General features: G+C 44.8%; 1 protein-coding gene across 1 annotated transcript in view; it reads left to right on the top strand.

The window, feature by feature from the left end:
- The window catches only part of PRPF39 (pre-mRNA processing factor 39), a 55,509-nt gene that overhangs the window by 10,448 nt on the left and 25,214 nt on the right, over positions 1–19,847 (top strand). The window contains exons 3-7 of the mRNA XM_053307959.1: positions 5,643–5,768; positions 6,418–6,536; positions 7,536–7,703; positions 9,475–9,643; positions 11,249–11,356. Of these exons, the coding sequence (XP_053163934.1) occupies positions 5,643–5,768; positions 6,418–6,536; positions 7,536–7,703; positions 9,475–9,643; positions 11,249–11,356 (690 nt within the window). The remainder of the gene's footprint in view (positions 1–5,642; positions 5,769–6,417; positions 6,537–7,535; positions 7,704–9,474; positions 9,644–11,248; positions 11,357–19,847) is intronic.

Raw genomic sequence — 19,847 nt, 5'->3', positions numbered from 1 at the left:
TATTCAGTGAGATGGATCAAAGGTCTAACTCGGCAGAAGGCATCTTCACATATTTAGTGTGAAAATGCCCCAGAACTTCTATAGAAGCTTGCAGGCTGAAAATGAGCTCAGTGGGCAGCATCCGGATGGTTGCTGCCCTTGTGCAAGAATATTTTGCTGATGGAGTGTGTGTGGTGGGGTGACTTCTGCCAATTTCCCTTTCTTTGTTGTCTCTTTGATGTCCCCCAAATATGTCTCTGAAAGTCCCCTAGCTCTCAGATACATGTTTCCAGTAGGTATCCAGGAGAAAGCAGAGAGTAGAAGGGGATTGGTGCAAATTGCCCCTCCCTAATTGCACAAGCAAAATAGTCTGGATGTTACCCAGTGTATGTCTTCTGGACCAGAGTATTCTTGATAGTAAACAGGGATGTAGCTAGTAGGATATCGTTTTGAGCTGTTTAGGGGACCCACTTCATAAATGTATGCTTCTTTAGCCTTGGTTGGTTCATGGCTGGTGATGAGTTGTGATCTGTTCCCCCTGCCCCTAGGGATGTGCATAAAACCGGTTCTCCCGGTTCGGTTCGGGTCCGAACCGGACCAGGGTGGTTCGGTTTTGGTTTTGCCGAACCACCCCCCCGGTTCGGTTCGGATCCGAACTGGTTCGGATCTGAACCGAACCGGTTCGGATCTCAAAAAATAGCTGGTTTGAAAGGGGACCTTGTGTTCTACCTGCCACCCAAATTTCAAGTCGATTGGACCTTCCTCTGATTTTTGGCGATTTTTTAAAGTTTTAGTGACTTTGGGGCAGTTCGGGGGCATAGCATGGGATCTGGGCAAAAGGATTGGGGTGGGGTGGTAGTGCCTAATGGGTGCAGGCTACCACCCCAATTTCAGGGGGATTGGGCAAAGGGCTGATTTTTGGTAAATTTCTGAAAATTTCATGTCTTTGGGGCAGATTGGGGCATATTGGGGCAGAAAGTGGGGGTGGGGGCAGAATAGTGGGGTGTGGTGGTAGTGCCTAATGGGTGGAGGCTACCACCCCAATTTCAGGGGGTTTGGACAAAGGGGTGATTTTTTGAGAATTTTTGAAGTTTTAGTGACTTTGGGGCAGTTTGGGGGCAGAAAGTGGATCTGCCCCAAAATAGTGGGGTGGGGTGGTAGTGCCTAATGGGTGGAGGCTACCACCCCAATTTCAGGGGGATTGGGCAGAGGGCTGATTTTTTGAGAATTTTTGAAGTTTGGGTGTCTTTGGGGCAGATTGGGGGCAGAAAGTGGATCTGCCCCAAAGGAGTGGGGTGGGCTGGTAGATAGTGCCTAATGGGTGGAGGCTACCACCCATCCCCAATTTAAGAGTGATTGGGCAGAGGGGTGAATTATGGTGAATAGAAAAGGTGTGAATTCTCATTCTATCATAGCAAATGAGATATTTTTCAATTAAACAACTCTCATGACCCCACTTTCACTTTTTCACACTTTCCTTTACTATGAATAATATGAGGAAGTAATCAATTTAGCACACTTCACCTTATGAAGACAAACCTCATACAAATAAATTCACCATAATTCACCCCTCTGCCCAATCACTCTTAAATTGGGGATGGGTGGTAGCCTCCACCCATTAGGCACTATCTACCAGCCCACCCCACTCCTTTGGGGCAGATCCACTTTCTGCCCCCAATCTGCCCCAAAGACACCCAAACTTTAAAAATTCTCAAAAAATCAGCCCTCTGCCCAATCCCCCTGAAATTGGGGTGGTAGCCTCCACCCATTAGGCACTACCACCCCACCCCACTATTTTGGGGCAGATCCACTTTCTGCCCCCAAACTGCCCCAAAGTCACTAAAACTTCAAAAATTCTCAAAAAATCACCCCTTTGTCCAAACCCCCTGAAATTGGGGTGGTAGCCTCCACCCATTAGGCACTACCACCACACCCCACTATTCTGCCCCAGGCCCAACTTTCTGCCCCAATATGCCCCAATCTGCCCCAAAGACATGAAATTTTCAGAAATTTACCAAAAATCAGCCCTTTGCCCAATCCCCCTGAAATTGGGGTGGTAGCCTGCACCCATTAGGCACTACCACCCCACCCCACTCCTTTTGCCCAGATCCCATGCTATGCCCCCGAACTGCGCCAAAGTCACTAAAACTTTAAAAATTCACCAAAAATCAGCCCTTTGCCCAATCCCCCTGAAATTGGGGTGGTAGACTCTACCCATTGGGCACTACCACCCCACCCCAAAATTTTGCCCCTGGGCCCCTTTTTACCCCCCCGAATCGATTCGGATTCAGATTAAATCCGAATCCGAACCAAATCAAGGGTGATTCGGGTGACCCAGATTCGGGCACAAAACAGAACGGGGGTGATTCGGTTCGGGTCCGAGCCAAATCACCCGAAATCCCAAATTGCACACCCCTACTAAGCACACACACAGAGAAGAAGCAGGAGGCGGAGTGTGGATTCTATGATAGCATATTAGAGTGGATTGATGGTGTCTCATTGAAAATCTCATTTGCTATCATAGAATCCACACTCAATACCTCAGAAACAAGAGAACCCTGTACCCATGGGGGTGCCCCTACCAGAGATCCCTGTACCCCATGGGTTAGAAACCCATGGGGGTGGTTGGCACCCTATGTGCACTACACCACCACTTGCTCTGGGCCACCCCAGCACCCCCATGTGCACTTATAGGGCTGCTGAAAGCTCCATTATAACTTATTATGAGGAAAAACCTTAAAGACGCGTAAACTCCAAAAATCACTTAAAAATCACCTCTTTGCCCAATTCCTTTCAAATAATTCTGATAGCTTCCTTGCCCACCCTAGGAACTACCACCCACCACACTGCACTCTACGACACCCCTTTCCCCCCGACGTGAAGCTATACATTTGCTGCAATCCTAATTATTCTCTATGAGGAATTCAAAAACACTTAACAATTCACCAATAATCAGAGGAGTGTCCAATTGCCTTGAGATTTTTTGGGTGGTAGGCACCCATGCCTGTCTACCACCCACCCTGCTTTTGTGCTCCTAGGTCCTCCACAACAGGGGATATGGACTGGTTCGGGTCCCATTATATTCAATGAGAAAAATAATTAAAAATATTTCAAATATTCATAAAAAATCATAGGGGTGTCTGATTGCTTCAGGGTTTGCATGGTTGTTGGCACCCATGAGTGCTCCACAATAAGAAATAATGGCCTGGTTCGGGTCCCATTCTATCCTATGAGAGAAAAATAAAAATATTTTTCAAAAATTCATAAAAAATCGTACGAGTGTCCGATTGCTTTGGGGTTTGGGTGACAGGTACCCCTGGGTGCCAGCTACCATCTGACCAATTTTCAGCTTTCCGAACCGATCCGAACCGGTCCGAACCGGTTCGAAACGAACCACCCCCAGTTCGGTTCGGATTCGAACCGAACCAGGGGTGGTTCGGTTCGATCCGAACCTCCGAACCGGAACCGGTTCGGACCCGAACCGGTTCGGATCCGAACCGGTTTGCACATCCCTACCTGCCCCTTTTATCAGAAGTCCTGCTTTTGTGGCAAGGACCTGCAATATGTTAGAATGAAATGTTTGTTTCACCAGTCGTGTGTGTGTGTGTGTGTGTGTGCGTGTGCGCGCACACACACCCACACACACACACCCACACACACCAGTATTCCCTCTAACAGGGATTCCCAGATGATGTTGATGACAACTCCCAGAATCCCAAGCTGCAATGGCTTTTGCTTGGGGATTATGGGAGTTATAGTCCACAACATCTGGGAATCCCTGTTAGAGGGAACACTGGTGCGCATGTGCGTGCACACATACATACTTGGTTTTAACTATTGGTGCTTTTTAAAATTGTGATTGCAATTTTATTGAGATTCTGTTCAAGATTTAAGGGTTGTGAACCCAAATTGGGTGGAAAGGGGAGAGATAAATTTATTAAGCATGTAGCAGTGTGGGGAATAATATCACTTGGATTTTTTGTTCCAAGCCAAAAGCACTCAATAGCCTGCCCTCTTCGCTGTGTGCTTTATGGTTCCCTAAGACATGTTCATGTAATTTCATTGGGAAAGCAGCTGCTAATGTTGCTTAAGTAAGAGGGTATTGGAGAGTGTGAAAATACATATTTGAGTCTAGATCCTAACAAAATTGAATATGAGCATCCCTGAAACGGCTGTTCTCAGATTCCTTCATTAGGCTGTGCCTTCAAGGGAAGAGTAAATTGTGATGCCTCTGAAGCAGCCTGTAATTGTTTAGAGTTAGGAATACCCCTCAGAAGTATATGACTGCCACTTGACATTCTCTTCTGTTTTTTAAAAAACCTAATTTTTGACAGATGTGTGATGTGGAAAAGCATAGGTAGTTTTCTTCACTGCAAGACCCAGTTGCTAGCTGTTGCTCCCGTTGACCCTAAGTGCAGCTCCCTGAGTGTTAGCCCTTTGCAAAGCTTTGGCTGAAGTCAAATACGCTACACAACGCACGCACGCACGCACCGGCACCGCATGGAGGCATCTGTTCCCACCATGCAGTGCTTTGTCCAGCACCAATGTGGCTCCTCTAAAGGAAACTGTGTGCTCTAGAGTCCCAATGTTGTCTTGGAAGGTACATGAGAAACAGTGTAATCCTTCCCAGTGCTTTTCTCACAGAGTTCTATGTGAGAAGCCTTGGGAAAGGGCTACGCTTCCCATTGCTCCATGCACACCTTCCAAGATGGCACTGGGCCTTGAGAAGGTTCCATTTCTCCTTAAGGGAGTCAATGCTGGGGAAAGCACAGACATGAAGGTCAACATAATGAAATTGCTCTCACTTTGAAGGTTTTTGCCAAAGTATCCCCTGCTTGAAAAATAGTGAAGACCACTGCTGTAGGGGAGCCTGACTTCATCCAAGACCCCCCCACCAACCCCGGCATTTTTAGAGGGCCCAGGGGCAGTGTCCATCCTTCACTTTGTGCAATAGTGGAGGCTTTGCACCTCACCCCTTGAGTTGACTGCCAATGGAGTAAATTGTGAAGCCTCTGTCTCTTGTCAGTGGTTTGCTTTCCTGGGTGCCCTGCACCAGAGTCCTTAAATTAATTAATGTATTTTGGGTATTCACCTGTCCCTTCACAAGGATACTCTGGAAAAGTAAAATACCTTAGAAACAAGAATAATAAAATCAAATTACATTATGCAAAATACTGTATCAGAAAATTGCCCTACAGTCATGAAAGCTCTTGTTTACAAGGAGACTTTCCAGTGCTGACAGGATTTTGAGTCTGCAGAGGAAGAGAATTCCAGCACAGAGGCCAGCAGTTGCAGAGGCCCCTCTGTGGGTGCTCTGGCATCGCAGACTTGGCACATCAGCTCTGATAAACAATTAAGACTGTTGTTTCCTGGTGCAAAGACTGTAATACAATTCTAGGGGAGGAAGTGGTCTCTAAGGTATGCAGCTGTTTTCTTTTATTCTTCTGTTTGGAGCAGGGTGGCCAGGCAAGTAGTCCACTGTGGTTTAACCTTTTAGGGAAAGTTTTGTTCTGGTCCTTGGACTCAGGGAGGCTTAGCTGCCAGCAGAACCTGACATGCTTTCCCTGTTTGCATGCTCCAAGATGAGTTAATGCATGGTTTTGCTTTCAGTGTCCATTTGCAGAGTCTAAAACTGCTAAAATTGACTCATGTGTTTCTCTCAGAACCAGTTACCAGCCGCCAGGAAAGCCTTTGACAGTTTTTTCTCACATTACCCGTATTGCTATGGTTATTGGAAAAAGTACGCAGACCTTGAGAAGCGCCACAGCAACATGAAACAGTCGGATGAGGTATGTAGGCAGTAGGCCGCAACTGTTGCTCTTTATCCTGTGAGCCAAATGATGACCAAATCTTTGCAAGTAACTTTTTGGCTTTCAGTACCTGCCATTTTCATACAGGGCTTTCTGTTTGCACTTGTCACTCCTTGTGGCGTTTGGAGCTAATATCTTCTCTCTTTGTTGGCAGGTGCGTTAAACCTCTACTACAGTTTGTCAAGCTTTGCAGTGCAAGCCTCTGCATTACACTGCAGCTTAACAAGTAGGGCAGGGCTTTTCTGTCACGTTATACAATTATTTTGCAAAATTCAAACGCTGTGGTTGGTTTTGCTGGTCACCATTCCTACATCTTATTGCATTTTTGGTCAGACGCTGTCATTGGTGCTCTGAAGGGTCTGTGCCCTATGGTCTGTACCCCAAAGCCTGCCCACACAGCCTGGTCAGATGCAGGGACTGCTGCGCTTTGAAGATCAAGACTCCGCACGTGGAGATCAGAGCATTGCCATGTTCTAGCCAACCTCCACCCAAATGGTAATGGTAGATTATTTAAACAAAATTCCAGTACATTAGAATTTCTTAAGGTTCACCGGATAACACAGTGTTGCTTCTCTCTTAAGACCTAATTGAGTGCATGAAAGATAGCTTTCTGATGTTCTCTTTGTAGGTATATCGGAGAGGACTCCAAGCAATACCTCTTAGTGTTGATCTCTGGATCCATTACATAAACTTCCTTAAAGAGACCCTGGATGCCAGTGATCCTGAAACTGTTGGGACCATTAGGGGGTAAGTTGTGCTGGAATCCCTTTCAATGCAACCGTGTGTCCAGTGTAGTGGAACTCTGCCTAGGGCTGTGCACAGTTGCCTGAAACCTGAAATTGCTTTCAGCTGAAGAGGGAGCATGCTGCTTCTCTACTTCCGTAGTTGCCTGGAGATGAAATAGGCTTTCGAGATGCATTTGTTAAAAGGTGCTGAGTCACACAGCTGAGATGTAAAAAATATTGTTGCAAAAGCCCAGATGTAGTCTTGGACTTGGGAGACCTGGATTCAGACCTCAAATCAGCCCCACTAAGGTTGTCTTCACCTAATTGCCACTGTTTCACTTCCCAGCCTGTGAAATGAGGAACCTCACAGGGCTCTTGTAAGAAGAAAGTGAAAAAGATGTAGTTTTTTTCATGTGCACTGTGTGTGTATGTGCGTGCATGTGTGCACATGCACAAAATGCATTATATGTATGTCACTGTACCAAATAATAGTTTACAATAGGCAGCATTTAGACCTGCATTGCTGACTTGGCAGAATCTGCTTGTGCAAGAACCCCTTGTTTAGTGAACAGAAGAATGTTTCACCAGTGGTTCAGTGCTGCACCACTTGTTTGGCTAGTGCCCAGTGAATATTTCCTGACATGACATTAGTGGCAACCTGGATCCCTTCCAGCATCATCCCAAACTCCATTCTTTTCAACAAGGGGCTGCTTGAGCAGGACAGGCATTTATAATTTTATAAAAACCAGAGAAGAGGGAATTTATTTGCTGACATCCAGAGTGAGTTACTTGGGAATTACTTTAAATAACTACTTCACTAGGACTACTCAAGAGTAATTTAGATCGGATGTCAGCCAGTGTATATCTTTTAAAAATAGTTACATAGTGTACCAGTGAAGGACATGACTTCACAGTGCCCCTTGTTTTGAGTGGAGTGGGGAAAAACTATTGACATCTTGGTAGGTGCTGCACTTGGTAATGATATGTTTCCATTGTTACCTAAATTTATTTTACCTCCCAGGACCTACGAGCATGCAGTCTTAGCTGCAGGGACAGATTTCCGCTCAGACAAACTCTGGGAAATGTATATAAACTGGGAAAACGAAGAAGGTAATCTGAAAGCAGTTACAGCCATATTTGATCGCATTCTTGGGATTCCAACCCAGCTGTACAGTCATCACTTCCAAAGGTAGGAGACCACAATGACTGGGTTAATATTATCCTGTTGGGTTGACTACAAAGTTTTGTGTTATTGCAATGCTGAGGGCTTACCTTTTTTTCTTTTTGTGTTAGACATTTGATGTAGATGCTTTGAATGCAGGGGATTATATGCCAAACAGGAAACAGGATAAATCATTATACCAGAGGAATGTGACTTTGAAAATAGCACTTACTGCTCAGCACCTAGTAATCTAAGATGTGTTAATTTTCTTAAATGGGTATGTTTAAGAGAATTAAATATATAGATGATGATGACAATACGCACTTGTAAACAAAAATAAATGCATTACTCTAATTCCAGCTTTAAAATCTATAAGAACATTAAGATTTACTATTTTTCCAGGCATATATATCTGTTCAGTCTAAAGTGCCGTAGTAATTATTTTTAAGAATACGCATACATGCCTGGCAAACTGTGTAATCTTACTGCTCTCACAGAAATAGCTCTTCTGCAGTACTGGTGCTTCAGCCATGGAATAGATTTTTAAGCTGTTGTAGAATATCAGAGCTGATCTTTGGGCACATACAGAGGGATCTCAACAGCAGAGATAGAACTTTGTTTTACCGGTAAAACATGTGACATGGTAATATCTCTGCGTGTGTTGGTCTGTTGATAAGCACTACTTGTGGCTCGGAAAGGTTGTGCTGTTGAATCGGTGTTGATTCCTGGTGACCACTGAGCCATGTGGTTTTCTTTGTAGAATACAGGAGGGGTTTACCATAGGCATTTCCTTCGCAGTATGCAGCAGCAATAAAGGAAGATGCTGAAAGGCATCATTTCATACTGCGCGGGAGGAGGAAATGGTAAACCCCTCCTGTATTCTACCAAAAGAAAACCACAGGGCTCTTTGGGCGCCAGGAGTAGAAATCGACTTGATGGCACACTTTACCATTATGAGATGATGATGCCTTTCAGCACCTTCCTATATTGCTGCTGCCCGATATAGGACTTCCCCATTTTCTGGGAAACACTTGTGGCTATAGAGTTCTTAAATACTTCCAGGTTGCCTAGGAGTGGACAGTGTGGAATTGCTTTCAAGGCAAAAGTCGGAGATTTTCCAGTCCAGTGTGTAATACTTTAAAGAGCAACTAGTGAACATGACTGCCAGGGGTTTTACTCAGATGATGAAATTTTTTATCATGGCCAAGTTTATATCTTATGGTCATCATTACTTTTTACAAAAAATGAAGACGAAGGGCCGTTTGAGCACTGCAAGAAAGAAAGAGACATACAGATAAACAAATAAGAGAACTTGCTCAAAAGCCAGTTACAAAGGCTGGGGGAACCTTCTAGTTGGATACTCAGTTGAAGTAGAAAAGCTAAATGTATTAAAAATAATTCTGGAAGATTGAAAGAAAAGATTGTTGAATTTGCTTGGAATAGAAAAAAAGAAAAGAGACCGTGAGTCTCCGATGCCCAGGTGTTTCCGAAAGCAGTTCCGTTGAGGGATAAGCCTGTCTTGTTCCACCCTAGAACATTTCAGTGGCATGTACCTTAATCATAGAATAGCTAATATTTCACACCCCAGCTCATCAGCCAGTGCACAACTGAATATTTTCTTCACATTTTCTGTTCAGTGAACCTTCAGCGCCTTTTCTTCAAGCAGTTCGATTAGAGTAGGTAGTATCTCTTGGATTCTTGCTACCCTGACTAGAAAGTGGCATTTATCATGGTATGTTGTAGCAAGCATAAAATAACACAGCTATTTCTTCTCACTGCTTCCTTGACTTTGTTGTAGGTTCAAAGAGCATGTCCAGAATAACCTGCCCCGAGACCTTCTTACTACTGAACAGTTTATTCAGCTGCGGAGAGAACTGGCTTCTTCTGCCAATAGCCATAATGGGGAGGATGCACCTCCTGGAGATGACCTCCCTTCTGGAATTGAAGATATAACCGACCCAGCTAAGGTAGCCAGCAGACACTTCAGAATTTTGTGTGCTTTTATGTATATAAGCTGCCCTCTCTGTGAATTGGGGTGGGTAACAGTAGTTTTGTGAAAGCATTATGCTACTCACCTTGCAGAAAGGGGTATGCTTGGAGTTTTTGCTGCCTGGTGTACTGTGGGAATACCTGGTGCTGTCTATAGAAACTGAGGTGTGTCTGCATTACCTCTTGTATTTCAGTGTTTAATTGATGTCCTTTGCTTCCTGCTTTAAAGTAACTGGCTCGCATCCTGAATAACATGGTTCTTGTGTGGAGTGTTTCTGTGAGGGGTGTGTGCGTGTCTTTTTTCGCTTATTCCCCTGTTCTGTCTGTTTCCCCCCCAAATGTGTCCCTAATCCTCGTGAATATATTTTTGGAGGATCAGTGAAATTCCCACCCCCCTTGCATGTGCAGAATGTACTCATTCAAACACAGCTTTGGGATGTGACCTACTCAGTTGATGTGCCCATCAACCACACAAGCTCTGTCCTTGTATTAACAAGCTTGTCTCTGAAGCAGTGTTCCGTCTCACAGGAATTCCCAGGTGTTGTTGACGACAACTCCCAGCATCCTCAGCTGCAATAGTCTTTGCTTGGGAATTGTGGGAGTTGTAGTCAACAACATCTGAGAATCCCTATTAGAGAGAACACTGCTCTGAGGTAACTTTTCACAATTATAGTTAGGATAGAAGCTTATCAGGATTCAGAATCAGGTGTTGCTGACTTTTCAGTCCACCTTTCCCACATGAAGCTCTTAATCCATTGCCACAAGTTCTATGAAGAAATGAATAGATGGTTGGTAGTTAACACCAAGAGGTCTGGAGATCGGAGTTAAATATCAAGACTCTGCATCCAAACCTTTGTGCAGCAGTGCACCGTCAATAGAAGCTTCATCCATGAGTGTGTCTTTGTACCAAATACTTGGATGCCACCCAGTGTGAATAATTTGTGTGAGCTTTATAATGTGTACACATCTAGCTTACTTTTGGTTGCACAAATTGTGCTTCTCTTGACCAAAATCTGGAAAATCCTTTTAGGTTTCCAGTCCGTTGGACTGAGAGGCGGAGGGTTGTTGCCCAGGGAAGTGTGATAGGGCTTGGAGACCGTCGGGAAGGACAGATGCACGCCGTACAGAGCTCCTCCATCCCTTGCTGGGACAGTGAGGCTCTTTATAAATTCAGGGTGTTTAACAGCACTTTGGCTGTGTAAATAACTACTGAGTGTGGAACTTCCTTGCAAACAATGAGTTCTGCCATTGACCTATGTTCTTATTCCCCATCCCAACCCCAGTGAAGACAGGGTTATCTATGTAGTCATGAGGGCTAGAGGTTTGCTGCTGTTCCCTCTGCCCTGGGAACCCAAGTTAGTATTCTTGGTTCTACAACTTGTGAAATGACTTGTGAAATGCCAGCAGTAGTATTCAAGCATGTTGCGTTCCACTATCCCAGCTGTGTGCAGATCTCAGGATTGCCTGTTCAACCCTCACATTGTGTTTGCTTGCTTCAGAAGGAGTAGCCGTAAATTCAATGTCTAACAAAAGTATTGGTTTGGATTTTGTCGAATTCCCTCTCCCCCCTCCTTTTTTTAAAGCTAATCACCGAAATAGAAAACATGAGACACAGAATAATTGAGATTCATCAAGAGATGTTCAATCACAATGAGCATGAAGTCAGCAAGAGGTGGACTTTTGAAGAAGGGGTGAGTTCACTTGAATAACCTTCTTGTAAGAGGTAACAGAGGGTGTTCTGGGGTACTCTATGGAAGTACAGAAAGAGGATGTCTGAGTTGCTTGTCCATTCTGTTTTTGGCAATTCTAGTTAATGTCGCATGGTGTTCTGTGCATGTGTTCTAGTTTTATGTTGCTTTGATATTGTAAACTGCTTTGACATTGCATGTGAAATAGTAATACGTGGTATCCACAGTGTGCAGTCTGTGAGTGCCGAATGAAGAGCTAGTGGAAGTGATTTTCTTCTCACTCTCCTTCCTGCAGTACCCAGAGCTGCTGGAAAAGCTGTTCCAGAGGGTCAAGGGACCCTTGGCCACAGCACAGGCTGTCATGCTTTTGGCTGCAAGGGGAGTGGGAAGAAGAACAGAAGGCATCTCTATGTCCTTCCCTGGGTCTTCCCCGCTCCTGGACTTTCCCCTGTAGTCACTGGAGGAGCATCCTATGCCATTGCTGAGGGCTCCTTGACTCAAGAATTGCTTTTCTGGCTGCAGGGAGGAGGGTGGGAAGAGGAGAATTGCTTCCACTAACTCTTCATTCCACACACACCACTGTGGATGTTAGAGTTTCTACATAAATATTAGGATTGGACCCTCACTTTGACTAGAATGCTGCTCTGCTATCAGAAGCTACTGGTGTTCACTGAAGAGGTCCTTGCGCAAGTGCAGCTCCTGTTCCCATAAGTAATTTCAAATGACAGAGCAGTCCTTTGCTGCAAGTGGAGCTCCAGAGCAGCTTGTATTCTTCTCACTATGTGAAGTGCCAGGTGCACAGATTATACTGCAGTAATAGTAGTTAAGGAGTACAAAGATGGACTTAGTAGCTGGAAACCTGTATTTTAAACTATCTTCTGAGATAGCAGAGTTGGGACTTGTGTATGCCAGGGCTCCACTAACAATTCAACCTCTGCTCCAGTCCTCCTCCTCTTGTGGTAATGTACTTAAAATATTATTTGTTTTTGTTGAACCAGACCCATTAAATGGGCAGGGTATTGGATTTTGTCACCCCAATATTCTAATAAACTTGAGTTGCCTTTTCGGATTGGGTGCTCAAAGTGCTGTACAGAACAGCAGGAAAAGAAACCCTTCTGTTTTCTGTGGGTTGAGCTCTTAATTGCTGTTTTTTTGGAGGTGATTCAGACATGCAGGCCCTTGCATTGCCCAGTGTCTCTGCCCAACTGTACCACCTCAGAGCATACATGGTAACTGCTTGTTTGGAAAAGTACCTGTCTCAAATCCACACTTTCTACATGGAGGAAGATTTTGACACTGAAGTACAATGCAGCACAAATACCACAAGTGCCTGCACGTGTGATTTAATTTAGCATTTTAAATTGCAGATCTATTCTAAACTATACATTTTAATCGTGCTTGCTGAATCAAGTGGTGTTTCTCTTCTATTTAGTGGGGGGTGGGGGGAAGAGCAACTGTCCCTATCCAAACCCAGCACAGCATAGCTTTAAGTTGTTGTTGCTGATGTTTATTTTCTGTTTCATTTTAGATTGTGAGCCCTTTTGGGTCAGGGAAGGAACTTGTTTATTATTTATCTATTTTTCTGTGTAAACTGCTTTGAATATTTTGAAAAGTGGTGGTGTACAGTATAAATATTTATAGTAGTTGTGTCAGCTAGCAAGGTTAAATGGGTGATGTGGCATGGACAATAGATTATTGGGGCTGCCTCTTACTTGTCCCTTTCCACACTTTTAAAGTAGCATACATAGGTATGCATCTGCCTAGTTTGTGTAACTGAGTCTAGGAGACAGCATCACTCTGAAAAGGTTATATAAGGAGCACTCGAGGAAATGTATTTTCACCAACATTCATTGGCTTTAGTGCAGTGTATTGTGTTCTGATCATCTGTTGAGGATTCTTCCTCTCATTTTTGACTCTCTTGTCCTAGTTTTCTAAACCTTTGTTTCTCTTGAAGATTATTCAACACCATCAAGCCTGATTCTCTATATGTGTGGAGAACTATTTCAGAGGGCTGAATTGCACTCATAAATGTCTACATGGAGAGCTTGTGTGGTGGAAGGGGACTTAACTCACCTACTCCTTCACTGTAGGAACAAAATTCAGAAGTCACACACTTAGCCTACTCTAACCATTTCAGATGTAATCTTTCTACCTGTCATTCTGTCTGAACTCCACTTTGGCTCAGTTTGTACATACAGAATGGAAACTGTCCCCCACTAACAAAAATAAATGTAGGTTGCTACTCTCAAGTAAAGGCATGATTCTCAACAACTGGCCAAGGTAGGTTGCTGCCGTTGGGGAATTCTACATGTTGTGGGTTCTCCTTTTAAAAACAGCAGCAGCAGAACATGGTGGCTTGCTTCCTGTAGGGAAGTGGCACTACTGGCATTCTTTAGCACCAGTAATGTGCCCCCAGATGACTTAAAGTAGGAAAAAAATCCATTTGACTTTTTGCCTAAGGTTTCTTTGTGGTTGTAACTCTTGTACCTCCACCTTGGAGGCAGCAGTCTAACAAGGTGTGTTGCAATCTAGCAGGGCCACCTGATGTAGGTGGATCCCAAGATAAATTAATACTGTAGATATGGATAATTTTGAGTAACTTGGGTGTGGTTCCAAATCCTTTTGTACACCACTCAGCTTCTGTTGTGGTCAGCATATTTTAATTAATGGCTTCGTTCTAAACTGGTAGTGTTGTGCTTCCTCCTAAAAATGGTGTTTAATGAGATTACATTAAAGTTAATTTAATACACTTAAGTGCATTAATTGTGTTGAATGCAAATGCCACAGAGCTGTACCCCTAGCATAGCTTCTGCAGCAATGATAGATTATACATTTCCCCATCCTATCCTTCCTTCATGGCACTATATGTGGAGCCTTCCCCTGCCTGCTTGCAGCAGCCCTGTGAGAGCAGTCAGATGAGATTGTGTGACCAGCCCAAGGTCACCCGGGCACGTGCTGTTTCTCTGTTTCCAATGCTTGTACACTGCCTTTCCAGCAAAGCACTTGCCCACTTCATGCCTGAGTGGGGATTTTACCCTGGATCTCCCCAGTCTCAGTCCAGCACTGTTTACTACACCACACAGATTGTGTTTTTTAAAAAATTAATTATGAGTAAATTGTTTTTCCAGAAAGCTCAAAGCATATGGGTTGATTTAAAATTGTCAAGAAGGGCTGATTTAAATAACTTAACTCACTTATTCCTGGCTGGAGTGCCACTGTGTAGCTGTCTCCCTGTAGTGGCCATTTATGTGTCTGAATTTGGAGAGGCACTGAAATGATTTGGGCTTCTGCAGTTGAAACGTTTTGGTGCAGGGCGAGGGACATCTTTAAAAGGAGGGGGGCAGGTGCTACCTGCTCCTCGGAGCCTCCACCACCCCATTGCAGTGCGTTGGTGCTTTAAAAGGTAACTTAAAAGCAGCAGCTGTGCTGCTGTCCTCTTTAAAATGCCACGCCGCTGGGATGCTGCTCCCAGCAGCCCTCGCACAGCGTCGGCACACAAATAGCATCAATGCATGTGCCAATGCCATTTGTGTGGTCAGCATGGTGTTGCCGACCGGCCATTTGTGTTTTGCTGCTGTTGGAGGGCTGCTGGGAGCAGCATTGACCCTAAAGCGAGCAGTTGTTAAACGAACAGATTTCTGTGTGATTCCTTCTGCACATGTAGCCACATAAGGAAGGCTGCTTGCTTGATAACCAAAACATTCCAGAAGGCTGGGACTGGGCAGAAAATTGTTCCTCCATGAGATAGAAAATACAGGCCCAGTCCAGCTAAAGTTAAGTAGCTTTAACAGCCTTTGATGTCTGTTGGAGCTAAATGCACAGACCTAACTCCACACACTATCCCACCCCCAAGACTGATGATGTGCCCTTAATTGTCTCTATTGTTTGGTTAATGGTCAAATGTAACACACACTAATTATGCTTGACTTCAAAATTCAGACATTTTCCTTCATTTAAAACCACACACACAAACTCTATATTAAAGGGTTATAGATTCTGTTTTAGAAAGTTAAATAAACACATTGCTTTGTATTAATATTTCATTCTTTTAAACCAGGGTGGTTTTTTTACAATATAACTTAATATAGCAAACTAAATCAGAAAAACCTGATTCATCCAAGATGCTTATTTGCCTCCAAGCAGTGAATATATATGGGCGGCTGTTGCCTAGAGCAATGCTGCATTAGGGCAAAGAGTTGGGCAGAGCCAATTTCTTGTGGTAGATGGGAGCATGCCAAGCTCTGAGCTGGATTTGGCCCATTTGTGGGAACAGTTGCTAACCTCAGCGCTCTTGCTGCATCTCATGATGTCACCACTCGTCTTGTCTTGAAATTCAGGATATCTACAGTTCCATTGGTCCCATAGAGAAAGAGATGTAGAATAGGTGAGCTTAGATCTCTGTTGGACACACCTAGTTGCCATAAGTGTTGCAAGCTTTCGAAGCCAAGAAGCATTTGTTCTTTGTGTTCTCTGTGCATCTCACATGTGGGATTTGCGCCTGTGCAGAGACCAGCCTTAGAACCTTCAAGAGATTTGCCTCTCTTGAAAGAGAGACAAGGAGAAATATTTTTGGTGGTATCCCTGCCCCTTTTGTATTCATGCTGTGGCTGACCCACTCTGTCCCTTCAGTTTTTGCCAACCACCGCAGAGGGCACACTGCCTCGGACCCTTTTTTTTTAAAGGAGAAAGTCACAGTCAGTTCTCTTGGAGGGAAGTACTTGTTTTACCCCCTGTTTGTTCTGTCTTCCTCTCTTCTCGTTGCCTCCTTCCTTTATAGTAGCGTCCCCCCCCCACCCCAGTAAATCTCTCCCTTTTACTCCTCCACAGTTTATGGCTAGTAAAGTCTCCTTTGAATGCTGTATTGCGTGCACAGCTAAACTACTGACTTTGGATGGACAAAGTGAAGTGTGTCTTGCTCAGGGGAAGGGCACAAACTAGAAGCCTGCTTAATCTCCCTGAGCGTTACCCTCCAAGCCTGCCGTAACCGAGCCTCATGGCTGTGCTCCTTATTCTGGAAAAAAGTGTTACTATGACAGCCCTACCCATCAATGGGGATAGCCAATACAGCCCCCCCCCCTTTGCCCACTAGGACAGCCAGTACAGCTTCCCACAAAATGGCATCTGACTCGCCATTCTGCCAACTCCTGCTGCTACCAGCCCTGAGCCCTCTAAAAAGAAGAAACATACTACAGCTGTTACTAAAACCACGGAGATTCCTAAGCTCCCACGTCCTGACACAGAGCCATACCACAACTCCAATTCCAAAGTGTTGGGGATCCCATTTGAAGAGCCGCTTGACCTGCCATATCTTGAACTCGATCTCTAAGTTGAGGAATTCCTGCTCTCACCTAGGGGCTGTGATTCACTCTCCGGTGAAGGGGATAGGGATTGTGAGGAATGCAGGGATCACCACCAAGGAGACTTTTACCCTCGCCTGTGCTATGGGGATTACCCCTGTCCTTTGAAGGCTTATGGGTGCCAGTGCTACCATTGCATGACTGTTACTCCCATGAGTACACCAGATACGCTTGTTTTGAAAGAGCATACTCAAGACATGATGACAGGGCTGTCTTGTAATACGGTTCCTATCACGGTTATACACCACCATCCAGGCACCGCCCTCAATCACACAGCAGATCTTTATCTCACAAACGATCTTGAAGTAGGTCTTCAGCTCATCGCTACAGGGAGTGCAACCCTTCTTATGTTAAGTGTGACCACCACCATCGCTCCTACTTGGACAAACACTTGTCTCAACGAAGCTATGAACTGAGTTGTAACCTCCAAAAATGCTGGGACCAAAAGCCACACCATTGCACCCGCCCAATCCACCGCAAACATTTGCCACCACATTGGCTACTCCGGGAACTTCACCAGAGCCTACAAACTCCTGTGACCCTGCTGCTCCAACAGATCCTGATTTCAATACAGGTACCTCCACATTGGAATATAAATCCGATGTGGATGCGTACTCACTGTCACCAGAAAATGCCATATATTCACTTCTGGGACCGTCAGGTGACACGCTGGAACCAGATTCCAAATCAGATTCTTCAGCCAAAGACCTATACATTTATTCAGAACAAATAGAACAGATGGCTAAAGTCCTTGGTGTTGAATCCCACACACAGACCTCTGTGGCGCCAGACTCTATATTCAACCTTACTGAATCTGACACTAGCACCCACACACCCCTTCACTTCCTTTCATCCCAGCCATCTTGGAGGTGGTCAGATGTGCAAGGGACAAGCCATCTGTGTCCTCTCCAATGGCTAGGAGCTTGGACCACTTGTACTGCACTCAGCAGACGGATTGCACCTTTTTATTTAAACACCCAGTCCCTAATTCTGTAGTAGTAGAAATGTCCCAGTCTCATGAGTGACAAAAATATGAATACGATGAATGCACTTCAACAAAGATTCCCAAAGCGGTTTACATAGAAATAAATAAAATGGCTGCCTTTCCCCAAAGGGCTCACAATTTAAAAAAGAAACATTAGATACCATCAACAGCCACTGGAGGAATGCTGTGCTGGGGATGGATAGGGCCAGTTGATTTTGCCCTGCTAAATAAAGAGAATCATCACTTTTTAAAGGTACCTCTTTACTTTCAGTTAGCAGCAACCTTTGTCAACACCTGCAGATAGAGATGGATGAAAGCTGGACACCATTGGGAAAGAACCTATTCCACAGCAGCTTTACAGTTACATATCACCAACTACCAAGCTTGGGAGCCAACTACCAAGCTTCCCAATCTTTGGCAACTACCAAAAATTGGGAACTGCCCAGGGACTTTTTTGGTATGGGGCAGCATATAAATATAATAAATATAAATATATAGCACGTTACGCTCACACACGTTTTAAGGAATCCCTATTGCTGGACCAAATTGTCCAACTGGATCAAAAAGAGTCACACTCCCAACATTTTGAATGAGGGACAGAAAATCACAAAGCAGCTGCTGCACTCCACATGCCACATTGCAGACTATGTCTCATTCAATTTCCATATCAATTGCCTTGCGAAGACATGTGTGGCTCAAATCTACATCACTCACTCTCGAGGCAAAGTCAAGAATTGAAGACTCGCCTTTCAATGGGGAAAACCTATTTGGAGACAAGACTGATGAAACATATGTGATCAAAAGTTGAAGTCTACAGCCTGCTCCATGACAAATACCCTTCAACATCTCTACTGCCCAGGAAAGGGAAGACAGTGGAATAGGCCCTCTATGTCTAATAGGCCTTACCAACCACACTCTTATTGTAGCTCCAAATACAATTCCTTTCGTAAACCTCCAATCCTCAGCTCAGGCAACCACAGCAGCCAAATCTTGGCAGTGCACCTACACAAAGAAGGTCTGACTACCTTATAAGGCTAGCCCCACACCTTCAACAGTAGCAAGCTATATCAACGGACCATTGGGTTCTCTTTTGTCAAATAGGGCTACATAACATAATTCATTGAGACCCCACCTAGGTCAGGCCCTCTTACGACAAAACTAGCTATGAAAGTAGAGTGCAACAGAGAATGGGGTGTTTCCCAGTGTATTGCACAGTCTTGTATGTATGACTTTCTGCTTGAGGGAGCCGTGGGTGTGCCCTCGGGGCAAAGAGCTCCTGGCTCTCAGGGATCAAGTTTGTTATCTCAAAGCCTGGAGAAGCTTAGGGAGCAGAGAGAGATGTAGATGAGAGCCCCATGGATGTGATAGAGGCATCCCACTCCACGGCTGACAGCTCCTCGGCTGTCATGGACAGTGAAGGGCTCAGACATCAGTCTGAGGAAGAGGGGACTGCTCCCTTAGAAGGGACCCCTTCTTTGGGTGATGCACCCATATTCCTTTGTCCAGAGGATACTTCTCTGGGGTTTGGGGGCCTCCTAGTAGTGGGTGATTTGATCATTGGGGGTGTAGAGAGATGGATTTGTGACCCGCATGATGACTGTACTATGACTTGCCTGCCTGGTGCGAAGGCTGCTGATGTCGCACAGCATCTGGATAGACGGTTAGGCAGTACTGGGGAGAAGTCTGCTGTCATGGTGCATGTCTTCACCAACAATGTTGGGAAACGTAGCCAAGAGGTCCTGGAAGCCAAATTTAGGCTGCTAGGTAGCATATTGAAGTCCAGTACCCCCCGGGTAGCATTCTCTGAAGTGGTATCTGTTCCACACACAGGGCAAGTGAGACAGGCAAGTGAGACAGGCAGAACTGAGGGATCTCAATGCATGGATGAGATGGTGCTGCTGGGAAGAGGGGTTTAGTTTTGTTAGGCTCTGGGATACATTTTTGGACAAGCAAAGGTTGTACAAAAGAGGTAGGCTCCACTTGAAAGTAGAACCAGGAGTAGAATATATGGAAACACATGACAGCTGGTCAAAAAAGTCAAATAACAGTAAGGGAGATAGCACATGCCAGAGCCAGGTAAGAGACTCAGCATATAGGTGTTTATATACCAATGCCAGAAGCCTATGAGCCAAGGTGGGCGAGCTGGAGTGCT

This window comes from Hemicordylus capensis, chromosome 1 (genome assembly GCF_027244095.1).
Source record: "Hemicordylus capensis ecotype Gifberg chromosome 1, rHemCap1.1.pri, whole genome shotgun sequence".
Lineage (NCBI taxonomy): Eukaryota > Metazoa > Chordata > Lepidosauria > Squamata > Cordylidae > Hemicordylus > Hemicordylus capensis.
This window is presented reverse-complemented; position numbering and strand designations above follow the sequence as displayed.